This window comes from Magnolia sinica, chromosome 14 (genome assembly GCF_029962835.1).
Source record: "Magnolia sinica isolate HGM2019 chromosome 14, MsV1, whole genome shotgun sequence".
Taxonomy (NCBI): domain Eukaryota; kingdom Viridiplantae; phylum Streptophyta; class Magnoliopsida; order Magnoliales; family Magnoliaceae; genus Magnolia; species Magnolia sinica.
This window is the reverse complement of record NC_080586.1, coordinates 80,432,721-80,449,768: the sequence shown is the minus strand read 5'-3', so window position 1 is coordinate 80,449,768 and position 17,048 is coordinate 80,432,721. Positions and strand designations below refer to the sequence as shown.

Genomic DNA, 17,048 nt, shown 5'->3' with positions numbered 1-17,048 from the left:
TTTTGGGTTATAGCCTACATCACAAAGGTTATCGATGTCTTTGTTTGCTCTTTTTTTTTCTCAACACAGGTGGCTTGTGGGCGTGCCAGAATTGGGATTGCGGCTCTAATTCAAACTGAACAATTATGACCCCGAGCACCAAAGTAGGCAGACGCAGAGTATGACCAAGCCTGAGAAGATTGGTCGCCTATTCAGCTACTCACTCAATGTGTAAACAAATAAGGCAATAGTCAGAGGGTGGGGTTTTGTCCTCTAATAATGGGTTACTCCTTTGCCTTTTGGACAAAAGGACGTTTCAATACAGATTAAACAGAATGAGAGAGAATTCCTTACAATCGACCGCTATTAGCTCCTGAAGGACACTCCTCCGATGATGCAATGAGGTTCGGCGTGCAAGTTTAGACACCGATTACAGCTACAATTATCGGCTACTGAGTTAACGCTACAGATTATGCTATGAAATGTAAATGACGGGTGTGAAAAGTAAATTGTTACTCTAAGAAAAGTAATTTATTGAACAGAAAAAGTAATTGATTACACTAAGGAATGTAAATTGACAAGGGTAATTGAAAGATAGATTTGGTTTGATTGGTTTGGTATGAGACGAGTTTCCTTCTTGATTTGCCTTGCTATTTATAGTTTAGATTCATCATTCTGGATACTTCCCACATTCTAAAGGTAACAACAACCATTTCTCCATTACTCTGATTCTAGATATTTCCCACATTCTGCTTCTTTGAATCCTTCTTTAGCCATTTGTCTAGCAATCGTGCAAACTTAACCATTAGCCACCTGTCACTTGGTTGTCTGGACTTGGTCGCACACACATCGGCCACTTTAATGCAATTGATACATTATGGCTCTGTTTCTAAAATGCGATCGTACGTATCTGCAGAAAATCCTGCAACCATTGCACGCGCATCCCTACAGATCACACAAAATCGACTCTGATTGGCTGAAAACAGGCCTCGACCAAATAGGGTACAAACAGTCTTAACATCTCTACCGACCATGTCTATATGTCACATCATGTGGTATTTGATGAGGAACATTTTCCCTTTGTAAGTACTTTGACGGATGCATCCGCTTCTCCATCGTGAAATAGTGTTCATTCCCCTTCTCCTAGACCACTTGCCATTAGGTTTTCATCAAATCCCCATACCCCACCTCCTGGCCCACCTCTAACCTTAGCGCAATCTACACCTATTCTACCGCTAACTACCTTTCACCTCCCTCCTCAAATTCTAACCAATCCGCACGTACAATACCAATCGTCAACCGCCCTGCCACAATCCGTACCTACAATACCAATCGTCAACCGCCCTGCCAATTCCCCCTCCATTTCTACAAATGCACCCCTCATTTCCACCCATCCACAAACTGCTCCTACCACCACACCCACATGGCAACCTAATGCTCATCCCATGATCACCCATGCAAAAGATGATATCTCCAAGAAACATATATTGCTAAGCACTCGACCCCTTTACTAAAGGTGTTCTTCTCTACTTCAAGTCACATTGAACCTACCTGTTTTACTTAAGCTTCCAAGCATCCTGAGTGGCGGGCTGCTATGATCGAGGAATTTATGGCACTTCAGAAACTGGGGACTTGGTCGTTATTTTGTTTATTTGAAGCAAAGAATATAGTGGGATGCAAATAGGTTTATCATATCAAAACCCGTTCAGATGGATCATTTGAATGCTATAAGGCATGACTAGTTGCCAAGGAGTATCATTAGCAACAGGGAATTGATTTTACAGAAACATTCAACCCAGTTGCCAAAACTACAACAATCAAAGTTGTTCTCACGCTCTCAGTTAAGTTCCGATGGCCCATCCGGCAATTGGATGTACAAAATGCCTTCTTACATGGTACTCTCCAAGAAGAAGTTTACATGCAACAACCTCCTAGATGTATGGATCCTCAACTCCCACACCATGTGTGGCGTCTACATAAATCTATTTATGGACTTAAACAGGCCCCGAGAGCATGGTTTGAAAGGTTCACCAATTATTTGCTCAAATTAGATTCCATTGGATATTCCCAAGTCGATCCATCTCGTCGAACCAATTCCCACATCACTATTTTATTAATATATATTGACGACATCATTATAATAGGCAATGACTCATCCTCTCTGACATCATTAATCTCAGCATTGAGCAACTTATTTTCTATGAAGGACTTGGGACCTCCTCACCATTATTTTCTTGGACTTGAAGTCATTTGGGATCGCAATGGCATTTTTCTTTCCCAGAGCAAGTGTGCTTTGGAACTCCTCACTCGCACATCCATACTCAACTCAAAACCATACTCCTCTCTGCCTATCGCTAAAAAATAAAAATAAATAAATAAATAAACGTGTAGGGAACTACACCCGCCCTTCATGATATTACTAAATATCGTAGTATAGTCGGTGCACTCCAATATCTCACCTGGACTCAACCGGATCTCTCTTACGCAATCATCCAAGTTTGCCAATTTATGTAACGGCCAACAGAAGACCACATGATAGTAGTGAAACGCATTCTTCGATATATCAAAGGCACTCTCACTCATGGTCTTCAGATTTCACCTGGTGATTTTCAATTACGAGCTTACTCCAATGTTGATTGGACTAGATACCCTGTTGACCACAAATCTACAAGTGGTGGTTACTGTATTTATTTAAGAGCCAACATTTTGTGGAGTTTCAAGAAACAATTGATTGTTGCACGTTCCAACACAAAATCTGAGTACTGGTCTCTTGCCCATATAGTCGTCAAGCTCTTTTGGATTCGAAAACTGCTTAAAGATCTTCAAGTCTATCTTCCTTCTCCACCAACTATCTGGTTTGACAATATTAGCACAATCTCTTTGGCCTCCAACCCAGTTTTTCATGCCCGCACAAAACACATAGAGGTCGATTACCGTTACATTCGGGTAAAGGTATTACGAAAAGATCTAGATATTCATTACATTTCCTCTCAAGATCAAATCGCCAACATCTTCAACAAAGGGCTATCCTCATCACAATTTCAAAACCTACGAACCAAACTAATGGTTTGGGATCGCCCCCATCAGCTTGCTGGAGGGTATTAGAGAATCTTCTACGCAAAATCCATCCAATTCCTCTACAACACAGCATGAGTAAATCCTCCCATTCATGGAAACCTGGATAGTGTACAGCAAAAAGATTGCAACAGAATATAGCAAAATCCTATTCCCTTAGTTGTAAAGATCACCCCTATAAATCTATATAAGTGGAACACAACAAACGCAAGAGTATACATGAAAATCATTGATTCAATACGATAGTACTTTAGGATCAAGATGGGCTAATAGGACCATGTAAAATTATCAACATAAGCCACAAATCACCAATGCTATTTAAGGAAAAATCTACCATGTAATTTTTTTTTATGAAATTTGTTAACCATTCAAGAAAAATGGAAATTAAGGCCATTTTCGTGAATTTGGTTCTACGAAAACATTCATTTCCAATCCATTTCCAAAAATTGTCATTTAAAAAAAAAAAAATCATCATTGTCCTCTCTTTTTTCTGTGAATCAAAACAGTCCTTAAGTTACGTTAGCATCTGGCAATCAAAAGCACTCTAGATTCATACTCCACCCACCAGCTCTAATTCCATTGGAAACATCCTCATCAATATCTGCACCCACTTCACTAACTAAAAAGAGTAAAACAAAACAAGCCAACTTCATTAACTTATTTCTAATGCAGTCCATCTCAGGGAATTTGTCATCAATACACCATCCTAACGGCATTCATGTCTTTCTCCTTATTTTGTTGCATAATGTTTCATGCCAAAAGTGGATCTCGTGGTTTTTCTCCTTTTTTCGATATGCTCTCTAGTTATTGTGGGATTATGACAAACATAGATCTAAACTTTTCACGGTGATAAAGGCTCCTGGAAATTGAATCTTAATTCTAAGCAAAATAAATTTAAATGATTTTCATTTTATGCAAGTATTAACCAAAATCTATTGTAAGCAAAGATATGGTTCTATAATCTTCAAAAATACTACATATCTGATACAGGTTCTATGATATCCAAAAAAAAAAAAAAAGAAAGAAAGAAAGAAAGATGAGACTGTTCTCATCTTAATGGAAAAATAAAAGCATCCAGCATTTTGAATAGCCAGTGCATCTAGAACACTGGATAATAAAAGTTGGCTTTTGTTATAACATGCCCTTGGATATGCTTCAAAACAGCTGAAATTTACAATTGAACTTACAAGAAAGCTGAATACAAAGGTGGCAGAGAGCAGCTCAAGTCCTTTATCTGCAACTACCTGCAATCAGTTTTGTATTAACATCCTTTCAACTTTCCACATGAATCAATGGATTACTTTGGGTACCATAACATCTAACTATTGGATTCTTCTGTAAATTTAGAAGTACAGAAATTCAGAAGACAGGTATGCGATTGAAATAATGTACAATTTTGACACAATAAACAATTCCAACACTTGATAAAGTTCAAATGCTGTGTCCAGCTCCAATTACCAAAAATAAAAAGGAAAAAATTTACCAATGCTATGGCTAACAACTGAAGTAGCCTGTAACTGATGAAACCATACAACTAGCATTAGAGACGTATCACACATGGCCCAGGGAGAATCAGCAACACCCACTACTGCAAGCAAAACCAGGCACAGTTGACCGTTGAGCTTTTCCCAACCAATTCTAAGATTTTTTTTTTTTTATTCTGATTAAGAACAGAGCTATTCAAGAAGCAACATTCTAAAACTTGTAATTCCTCTTGTGGTGGACAGTGTACAAGGGTGGGATACAGCATTCCTGGATGCTAACACACCAAGGGCGCAAGGGTGGGCCAGGGCATTACGAAAAGCAATGAACTACAATGGCTCCTGATTGTAGCTTAGTCACATGATACTTCCATCTAGATGTCACTCCGACTTTGAGTCATGCTTTGGGCTCATTCTCTCACTCCTGCTTCCAGGCAAAACTTACCAACACTTTCGTTACAAGGCTTCTATGCTCTGACACCCAATTATATTCCCAATTCCCTTCATGCTTTGCAGGATGTAGTGGAAAGTGGGAAGGATTCCACACCAAACTGGACTAGTGCATGTAAAGAATTAAGTCAAGAAGAGGAAATTTAGTTTTGCCCCTTAGAATGACATAACTTTTTTAGGTACCAACTACTAGTATAGAATTAATAGATGCAATGAAAAGGAGGGTTAATGTAGTGCTTGAAAGAGCCAAGTGGAAATGAGCAACAGCTAAAAAGATTAGCAACGGCTACAAGTTGATGTACATGGGAAGGATAACACTAAGAATGAGGTATGGACAATGTTCAAAGTATCAGTATCGCTACAAGTTTCGCTGGTCAGGGATACGGAAACAAATCGATATCGCCAATAATATCACTAATAACGAGAAGTGCGAGAAAACATAGGAAAAACGGTAGAATTTTTAGTGAAACTTCAGGAGATGCTAAAATACACATATTTGCATATTTAGGAATAAAAAAATTGCAAAAAAGAACGTATATACAATAAGTTTCCATTTAATGGGGGGCTTAAAAGCATGTGTGTTATCATAAGAACCATTTGCGGGCTTTGCTAACCATCCCTTCCATCCAACCTTCCATCCAAACATCCATCGATATTGCAGAATATCGACAACTCATGATATTTTGCAAAGAAATCATCAACAATAGGAAAGGAAACATAAGATCGTGGTCTTGATATCACACATGTTGCAATAATGATAATATTGAGATACTACCAATATTAGCAACGACAAATTGAAAAATGCAAGCAACAATGCGCTCATAAAATTTTTGAAATAGATTTTTTTTACTAAACAAACTTTCTGTGATATATTTATAGTGGCAAATATCGCTGATGCACTTGTGAGACAAGCGTCACCTAGAATTTACGCAATTGAAAATATTGGCGATATCAATACATTAGTAATACAAGCGATGCTTAGAATTTACACAATTGAAAATATTGGCGATATCGATTTGTTGGCGGTACTTAGCAATACATTGTTGATGCTTGAAATTTCTAATACTACCAATGTTATCAGTATTGCTACCAGTGTTATCAGTATCGCCAAGCTGGAGATAACGATAATATCAGAGATATTTCAATAATAACAGAGATAATTCAAACAATGGGTATGGATAGCTATAAATAAAGACAATGATAAAATTGTGCAAGGAATGCTCAATAGGCTAATTGGAGTTAAGCTGGTTTAGGCAAGGAAACAATTAACATTGTCAGTGCACATGCAGTTATGCACCTCTACACATAAGATACGTAGAGAAACAATCTCTACATGGTTTCTATAAATCTTGACAGGCATACAACAGAGTACTCAGGGAGGTTATTCAAGGGATGATGAGGAAAGCAGTCCCAAGATGTATTGGCATCATTAAAGACACGTGCAAGGGTGTGGACATGTTGTAACAAGAGAGCACAAAGCAAAGCAAAAGAACTTCACACTATACCTCATCCCAAAACCAAACCCTATCCGTATTCCCTTCTTTTGTCTAAAAACCCAATACCTTCATTGAATAACTCTCTAAACCTATCCCATAGCACTTCTAGGTTAAACAATTCATTCCCACGACTTTTTAACTTTTAGGGCATTTTTTTAATGATGAAATTACCCACATCCTAAAACGTACCGTTCCCACACCTTTTAGGGGGGGAAACAAAAACAAAAAGCCTACCTTTTGCACAAAAAATGAGAAGCCCAAAAAGCCACCGCCCGATCTCCTCTCCCATTCTCCCTCCCTCCAACTACCAGCATCTCTTTCTTTCTTACACAAAGAAGAAGAAAGGCGAACAAAGAACAAGAAAAGATAAAGGACGACTAGATAAAAAGGGAGAAGGTTTGAGAGAGTTATTTGTGAGGTACATCCACATGATCCATACCATCCATCTATAAGGACCCACAATCACTGATGGATGTTTATAATAAAAAAATAAAAAAAATCTTTATTATGTAATGAGGTTTGTTATTGTTTATACTAACAGGGCATTTTCATCATTTTATAAATATGGGCATTTCCGTCATTATATACCTGTTGTGAATGGAAGGTGTGAAAAATTGGACATTTTCAATAATGGGGAATTGTTTATATGGTTATTTGCAAAGTCAATTTTTATGTGAGTCTTTGCAAGTATCCTTTTGTTAATGTGGAAAAATGCAAAAATGCCTTTATGCATTAACTTGTTATTCTCTTAATCTCATATTTAAAATCGGAAGTTGGACTTGAGGGCTTTTAATCATTTACAGCTACCTAGGGATTTCACTGAATGTCATTCCACCTACCATGGTTTATAAGTTTCCCAACCATTTGGTGCATTTCCACTAAGAACTTTTTTTCTCTATTAAAAGCTTTTTCTAACCATCTGGTGCTTGTTATCAAACGGCATTACTTGAGATGTTTTCCAAAATCTCTGGTATTACACAAAGATTACTGTGTTTCATAGAAAGCATCACTTTACCAGTTAGGCTTTCATTATGTTCAGTGTACATATACATCATTCCAGTTTGTGTTTGTTTTACCAAAGTAAACAGTTTCTCTATTTCAGCATCAACATCAACATACCACCATCAAGTTACCTTAATCTCTACTGTATATAACAAGAGTAGGTCTTTGACATTTTTGCCCTTGCAATTAGTTTCCTGGATGTGGAACCTTGAATATTTTAAGGACATGGTAAGACATTTTTAATTAAATTCAAGAGTTTCATATTGCAGCTGGTGTCCGTCAGGCAGCTCAAATTTCACCCACAAAAGCCAATGAACAACTTATACGTTAACTCAAGCCTCCAACTTTCAGTCCCCGAAACTAGCACCAATTTCTCCTCATTTCTCTTCTTTCCTCTCTCTTCACATACATCCTCGTGTAAGGAAACAAGAACAAAGTCTATTCTACCAAGAGAGGTGAGAGAGGGAGAAAGCAAGTCCTCCTCCAGCTTTTCATTTCTCAAAAAAAAAAAAAAAAAAACACCACCACCACCACCAACAACAACAACAATGAATCATTACCAAAAGTTAAACCATTGACATTTCTCATTTCCTATTGTTCCTAAAATAAGGACTACAACAAGCCTTCCTAATCCAACTAAACATGCCTTCCTTTTGTCCTTTTTTTCTTTTCCAAATGATCCCAGCTTATATTCTTACTGCCTAACTTTATTTCAAGCAACCAAAGACTTCCTACATAAAAGCAACCCTTCCAAAGTTAAATTTGCACTATCTCAAAATCAAGCACTAAGCTGTAGAAGGAAAATATATACAATTCCAGTTTGTCATCATCCTCAAATCAAGCACTAAGCTGTAGAAGGAAAATATATACAATTCCAGTTTGTCATCATCCTCTATGCTTTGACTGTGTACTCCTTCATCCTCTACATGAATAGAAATCTATGGAAGAACTCTCTCAAAAAGAAGAAAGAAGCATGGTTGTTCAATATTTAAATAATTTCCAGTCAAGGACAAAGATAACACAAGCGACGTACCGTGGGTGATATCAGCTTTCTGCTAACACCAATTCCTAAAAGAGTAACCAACAGAAGAAGTGACAACAGACCTGGCAGGAATAACAGTTAAGTTCCAAAACTAGTAATTCATCGACTTAAAAATGCAAACACAGACATAAATGGAAGAATAGAATCCGCATGAAAGAAAAAAATATGTTGACAAAAAAGTGAGCCCAATAGAATCCAAGCATTTAGCAAAGAGAAATCAACATTTGCACCAGATATTCTCTTTGAATTTTATGCCCTCAAAAAAATATGATAAAACATCCCAAATAAGAATAAGATATGAAAAAGTTACAATCAATAAAATCAGCAGCAATCCTAAAGGTGAAGACCACTACAATATTTGAGCAATCACGATTTGTACTGTACCATCGATATAAGAAACAGTTGAGAATTCAAAAGAATATCCACAGAGATGTAAAAATAGGATCAAATAGTAAGTCTGCTTGAACCTTCCAATTTACTTAAAATTAAAAAACAAAAGACAAAAAAACAAAAAAACAAAAAAAAAGAAAAAAAAAAGAAAAAGAACGAAAGAAATAACAACAAAAAATAAGAGAAAGGGGAAAACTAAGGTAATAACACGATACAAATTCTCGTAATTGATTCATTGTTTCAAATATCAGCACAAAAAACTAGGAAATGAAATCTAAGACATATTTGCAATAAGATGTATTACACGAAGCTCTCCCAAACAAATGGAGATTTTGTCCAAGCCAACATTCCATACAACTAGGACCACCTTCCAGTGAGTCAAGTTGTTAATCTGGTCTAGTGGCCCAGTGAATGGGAAACGGACAAAGAAGCCCTCCATGGAAAATCATGGACATCCGATAGGTCAACTTCTTTTGCATATGGACCATTGGCTATATCATTACTTTAATCATCCATTGGAAGCCAACAATCGGATCGCCAGCATCATTCACTGAGGGAGGTTTCTCCCATCACCCATTCATGGTGGTACCTAATGGAACAATGGTCTGAATCATAATATGTCGGGCCCCACCTGCAGACGATTTTGGCTAAAAGGTGCCGAAAGTTCACGGCAAGCATTGTATGATACTTCAAAATCAGAGCTATCACCTCATGCTTGATTGAAAGAATATCTTATTGTTCAACGACGACAATACAGACAAGGTCCAACCAACTCTCAGTAATCTAAGCTGCTCATCTAGTGGCCCCTGAGTAGATTCTTGTTCGATGATACCAAAATGAATATCGTACATAGATCCAGTCCCTTCTGAAGGAGAACGGCCTCAAAAAAGCTTTCCTAAGAAGCTAAATTTCATGTGTGTGTGTTGTGGAAGGCATGTAAATATATGGTTGTTACACACTGCTCTTACTAAAATTTCATTCTCCCATACAGCTAAACAAAACCCATTAGATTTCTAGAACAAATTGAGCCAAATAAGTACTACTCCTAACCAATGTTCGCAGTATTGGTATCGCATTACGTATCGCACCCTTAGGATACAGATACACGTCGGTTATTGCACGGGATATATGGTTTGTATTAGATAATTTATCACACTTTTTGAAAAAATTGAAAACATTGGGAAATTGATTGAATTTTTCAATGAAACTTAATGGATTGTTAAGAAAGACCTTTTATGCACTTTTAAATCATTACATCTCAAAAAACAGAATGCACATAATAGGTTTCCTTTGTATAGGGTCCTAAGCTATGCATTTGTCTGACTAAACTAATGCAACTATATTCAAATTGAATACATAACATTTGTAAATGTAAGAAGACATGTATGAAAACACAACCAATTCATTCAAAAGTAAAAGAAGTAGGAATTGAGAAATATACCTATGAATGATGTGACTAGTTGTGGCCTAGACCCACAGAGTTGTGTGGTGGCTCTTAATCATTGTCTCCATCTCGATGGGGCTGGGAATAGTATTGAAGCTCCACAAATCAATAGTATTGTGCCTAGGTCGTAATGGAATAGTACCAGTTAAGATACTCCCTAACATAACGTTGGTATTCATCCTCTCCGAACTGAACCAATACATCCATCCGAGGGTACTACGTAATCATCACAGTCTATGGCTGAAATGAATTTAGTATGGGCATAGATGGACCTCCTGGGTATCCATACCGCTGACCATATCTATATTGTTGACTATATCCCTCTCGGTATGCAGAGGTGAACTCCTGGCCTTGGTCGAAAAACGATGAGCCCCAACTGCTACGGTCGCTCGTCGCAGATCCACTAGGTCCATATCCATATACCCATACCATGGCACAAAACTCGAGCTACTCTCCTGTGTCTGTGATCCATATCCATGTTGTGACTTGGAACTTGAGCTCCCCTTCATCGTCCGCTAGAGCCTCTGATACTCCCACGACCATGCGTGTCCCTTATGGATATTGTCAATAACTGCTCCTCTAATTCTGTTAGTTGTTGGGTCTCCTTCTTCAGAAGCTTCTTATGTGTGTATGCTTTGCTAATCAAAGTTGGGGTCGTGGCTCATCTGGACGAGAACCATGGTAAGCGTCATGGGTGGCATCATTAAAACTCCTCTCCAGTGAATGGGCTAAGAGGCCTCTGAAACTGATTCCTATGGCGAGACTCGTTGTCGCCGGCACCATCCCCATCTCCACCGTCACCATAATCGCTATTATCATTAGAGACACCATCATCGTTGTCATCACCATCACCAGACCCAACTCCCACATCGCTCTGTCTCGGTCTCGATGTGGGATAATATCTCCCCATTACGTGTCCCGCACTGTCGTAGGCTACCCCCCAGACGACTCATCAATTGGGTCGAAAGCCTCATCACGAGATCTTTGCTACTCCACATGAGCGTCAACAGCAATCCCTTATTCTGCTGCCTCCGCCATCACATGCGGCTCCGGTTGCCCATCTTAAGTATCCAAGTCATCTGACCTAACCCACTAGTAAAGTGGGACCTCCTCCTCGTCCTCAACATATACATGTTGTCCAACCGCCATCAGATCTAGTGAGCCCTATGTTTTTCTTCTTCCTTTGGAGCGGAGTAGCCTCTCTCGTAGCTTTATGTTGCATTGGCAATACACTAGCTTCCGAAGCCTCTCACACCCCAATCTGTAGCACTTATTTGTGAGGAGGACACTGTCTATGCGAGCACACAAACAGTCAATCGCTGCAAAACCAAACAGTCATACATAGCCCACCATTCGCATGCGAATTATAAAAATTTTCATTAGTTTCAAATTTGTTAAAATAATATGAAAACGAACTTTAAGTTCTAAGATGGGACTAATGCAGCAACTCTCATGTCATTATATAAAAAATCAACCTCACCACAGCCTCGCACCCGAACATTCCAACCGCGTCTTGGAATCTAACAATCTATTGATAGCATATAGCAATAAGGGTAAGTATGGAATGGTTGAAATGAAGATAGGGAGAATGTAAGTACAGAACATATTTACCGCATTACAGAAGGTGCCTTTTCCCAGACAATGGGGGAATAACTTATCGTACACCTCATGTACAACCATATTCAATGAATTGTCTTCGTAGGGTCTCCAACTGTAGTGGTATTTCGGATTCAGGAAGTATGTTGAAACCCAACATGATTCAAATATTTACACATCAATACAATAAAATAGGGATACATATGATATATGTGGAATTAGTAAAGTATTAAAGCATATAGACGATTATTGCCAGCCTGATGAAGTGGGTGAAAAAGTGTCATTTCCCAACAGTGGTCAATTATTGCATGCACCCACTTATATGCCATGGGGGCTTCAGCCTGGATGGCGTCTTTCATCAATTGTATGGATGCATACAACAACCTCATCGACAGATTTGTCTCGTTGCCAACCATCCTTAATACAACATAAATGGGCTCCAGAATAACCACCACATTGCGCACGCACTCCCAGAACACATTGCTCAACACAAGCTCCCCAATTATTCAAGCTACTCTCTTCCCACTCTTATTACAATCTGAGTATTCCCGAGAGCTGAAAAACTCTCATAGCCCATGCCTATGTATAAGGAAGCTATTCAAGGTGATATAATTTGTAGTGAAACATGTTACCCCGAGGTGCACTATATCCCCACCACACCTCTCACGCATCGTGGCTAATAACCATGTGTGGTTGTATATAAAGGTCGTGATGAGTTGTGCGTCAGTAATAACGGCCTTCATTAACGGTCTATCCCCAATCCTCTCCAACATGAGATCAATGGAATGGGCTACACAAGGGGTCCAGTACATATGATACTTGTTCATTATATCATTTCCCGCACGGACAAATGCACTCCCATTGTTCGTAACAAACTGCACAATGTTCTTCCTCCCAATATCTTGCATCATTGTGCATTAGTTTATAAATGTAATCTGTATTTTTAATCTTATTACTGACATCTATGGACCTTAGGAAAATCATTTGTCCCCTGTAATAGACCATAAAATTGATGACTGACATACTCATCGATTCAGTCCAACCGTCACACATGACAATGCATCCGTACATCTCCCATGACTGCCTATATGAATCCATGTAAGACTTCACATCCGCATACTCATCATCTAAATACTTCCTCATGATCTCAAGGGGCATGGACGGTTGCACACCCTTACCCCCACAATACACTTCACTTATCATATTCTTTAAGTGCAGGCTTGTTGTGGCATTCGCGGAGATTTGATTGTAAATATAAAACTTAGTTATAAACTCCCCCAGCTTTCTCCTCACGTCCATTCCACCAAACATATCCTTTAGTCTCTCAGATAATAACCCGGGGCTAAGGTGTACTGTTGCGGTAACGGTGGGCATAACGGTGCCCACTGTTACCGATACAGTTACGGCCCCGTAACGGCCGATATGCCCCATGTAGCGGTCAGGAAAAAAAAAAAAAAATTGTTCTCCAAAAAATTCTAAATATTACAAATATGCAATCATTTATAATTTTGAACATGTTTATGGTGGTATAACGGTCCACTCTTTGGTTAAAAAGTTCTATCGGGTGGTTTGATGAATTGATGAACATGACAGCCTGAAATTGATTGCAAAACTCATAGATTTAATTTTCTAACTATCTAATACTAATGATAGATATATTAGAATGAATTTAATATCAAAATATCTCATATGTGTAGGTGTTTGCTAATTTTTAAAATTTGATCGAAAAGAGTTCGAAAATATTTTTAAAATATACAAAAAAATAGAAAATCAGTTGCAAAATCTGTAAAATGAATATTCAAGTGTTCTAATTTGAAAAATGCATCATGTTCAATCATAACAACAAATATTTTAAAAAGGAATGTATAAATACCTATTTTTAAAGATTTTTCGAAAAACGGACCACAGAGCTTCGATTCAACAAAATCCTTGAAATAACTTATTTTGATCCTCAAATTCAAACTAAGAGTGGTCAGAATTCACAGTAGAATAGTTTATGAAAGAATTTGCAAGAGAAAAGTGCCAAAAATGAGAAAATTTACAACTTAAAAAGATTTTAAAAAAAAAAAAAACCTAGCCATTTATGATCCTTACGCCCTAACCGTTACGGGGTAGTAACGGCCGTTACAACTCCCGTAATGGCCGATCCGAGCCAAAAACTAGGAGTCACCGTTTCGCAATGGACTCGGCCATTATCATTACACATCGGCCATTACAACCGATACATAACCAATTTGGTACACCTTGCCCAAGGCACACTCTATCCCCACCACACCTCTCGCACATCTCGAATAATAACTATGGGTAGTTATATATAAAGGTCACGATGAGCGGCACATTAGTGATAACGGCCTTCACTGACGACCTATCCCCGATTACCTCCAACATGAGATCGATACAATGGGTGTGCAAGGAGTCCAGTACATATTATACTTGTTCATTATATCATTTACCGCACAGACAAACGCACTCCCATTGTCCGTAACAAACCGCATAATGTTCTTCCTCCCAACATCTTACATGGCATTGTGCATTATTTTTTAAATGCAATCCACGTTTTTAATCTTATTACTAACATCAGCGAACTTTAGCAACACCACCCTCTTGCAGTAGACCATAAAATTTATGACCGGCGTCCTCATCCATCCGGTCCAACCATCACACGTGACGGTACAGCCAATGTTGTTAAATTGCATATGCGATCATGTGCGATCACATATGCCTATGCACATATGCGATAGTCGCATATGCGACTAAATATTTGTTTTTTTTTTTTTTTTTGAAAATTTTTTTAAAAAAAGGAGAAAAAACGTGAAAAACTATAAGAAATTAGGGGTAACTTTCTTGAGTAAATAGATATTTAATTTTACATATTTAAAATACATTTGAGAGAAATAAAATCAATTAAACAATGAATTGAGCATACATCAAGTCATTTACGTTCAAGAATTAGAATTATTGTGTAAGAGAGGGAAATGTAGATTATAGAATGAGTGCTTGAATCTTAAAAGTTGAATCTTCCTCAAGAGTGCTTGAAGCTTGTATCTTGATCTTCCAAGAGAGGTAAACTAATCTTCTTAAATAAATAAATGATCTTCTTGCTTTAATCTTGTAAAGAAGTAGGAACTAGGAACTTGGAACTTGGTTGGAAGTGGGATAGGAACTATGTAAGAGAGATTGATTGCACTTGACAGTAAGAATGTAAGAGAAAAAAAAGAGAGTAAGAGAGTTTTGGAATGAGAATGTTGCAAATGGAGGATGTTAGGATGTCTTTTTATTATCAAAAGGTCTGTTTTTTTTTGCAAAAAAATAAATAATAAAATAAAATAATTTGTGGATGCCAATATGTGATCGCATACATCGCATATGCGATCGCATATTCTCACATTTTTGGCATATGCAATCGCATATGCACTACAATCGCATATGCCATCATGGCATATGCAAAATGCATGGGAGAATTCGCATATGCGAATATGCAGTCACATTTAATAACAGTGGGTGCAACCATATATTTCCCATGACTACCTATATAAATCCATGTAAATCTTCATCTTCGTGTACTCATCATTCAAATACTTCATCATGATCTCACAGGGCGTTGGGGTTGCTACACACCCCCACCCCCACACTACACTTCACTTATCATTTTCTTGAAGCGCGGGCTCGCTGCGGCATTCGTGGAGATATGATCGTATAAAAAATAAAATTAGCTCTAAACTTTTCCACCTTGCCTGCATCCCCTCCACTAAACATATCATTTAGTTTCTAAGGCCGTTGTTGAACAAATTCAAAGAAATTTGGCCCGAAAAGTTACTCGATGGATTGTCCCCCATGCGGGACACTCAACACAACATAGACCTTATCCTTGGGGCTGGCTTGCCCAACCGCCCTCACTATCGGATGAGTCCAAAAAAGTGTGAGATGCTTCAAGGGTAGGAGGATGAATTGATCCATAAGTATCTTCTGCGAGAGCATAAGCCCATGCATTGTGCCACCTTTATTAACGTCGAAGAAATATGGGAGTTGGCGCATGTGTGTTGACAGCCGGGTAATTAACAAGATTATCATTAAATACCGGTTTCCGATACCGCAGTTGGACGATATGATTGATATGCTTGATATACTAGAAGTTGTCGAGGTGTTCTCTAAACTAGATCTAAGAAGCGGGTACTGTCGGATTGGTATCCGATTCGATGATACGTGAAAAATGGCATTCAAGAGCAAGGACGGGTTGTATGAGTGGTTGGTTATGCCCTTTGGTCTATCGAACGCACCGAGCACTTTCATGCATCTGATGAATCAAGTGCTTAAGCCGTTCATTGGCCGGTTTGTGATAGTATATTTTTATGATATCTTAATATATAGCCAGGGTGAGAAAGAGCAGATGGAACATCTACAACAGGTGTTATAAGTCCTGCCAATTAACATGTTGTACCTCAACTTGAAGAAGTACAATTTTTTAACAAACAGCTTGTTGTTATTAGGATTTGTTGTGACATCCACGGGCATCCGTGTGGACGATGAAAAGGCGCGAGCCATCAAGGAATGGCCAATTCCGACAAATATTCAAGAAGTGAGGAGTTTTCATGGGTTGGCAACATTCTATCATCGATTCATGCAAAATTTCAGCACTATAGTCGCACCCATTACAGACTACATGAAAAAATGGCCATTTTAGTGGGTCGATGAGGCTAACAAGAGCTTTGTTAAAATCAAGCATCGATTGTCCACAACACCGATCTTGGTTATTCCCAATTTCGGTAAGCTGTTTGAGGTTGACTATGACACCTCATATGTCAGAATTGGAGGAGTTTTTACACAGGAAGGCAAGACGATAGCCTTCTATAGAGAGAAGCTCACTGAAGTGCGAAAGAAATGATCTACATATGAGCTTGAGTTGTACGCAGTGCTTCAAGCATTGCGACATTGGCGGCATAATCTGATTCAAAGAGTGTTTGTTCTCTATACTGACCATCAAGCCTTAAAGTTTATTAATAGTTAGGCTAACGTGAACCATGTGCATGCTAGATGTGTCACATTTTTTCAGGAATTCAGATTCATTCTAAAGCACAAATCAAGGCAGCAGAACG

General features: G+C 38.3%; 1 protein-coding gene across 1 annotated transcript in view; it reads right to left on the bottom strand.

The window, feature by feature from the left end:
* LOC131224703 (delta(14)-sterol reductase-like) overlaps positions 1–17,048 on the bottom strand; it is a 93,020-nt gene that overhangs the window by 72,285 nt on the left and 3,687 nt on the right. The window contains exons 3-4 of the mRNA XM_058220013.1: positions 8,517–8,587; positions 4,242–4,298 (exon numbers count right to left, since the gene is read on the bottom strand). Coding sequence (XP_058075996.1) covers positions 4,242–4,298; positions 8,517–8,587 — 128 coding nt within the window. The remainder of the gene's footprint in view (positions 1–4,241; positions 4,299–8,516; positions 8,588–17,048) is intronic.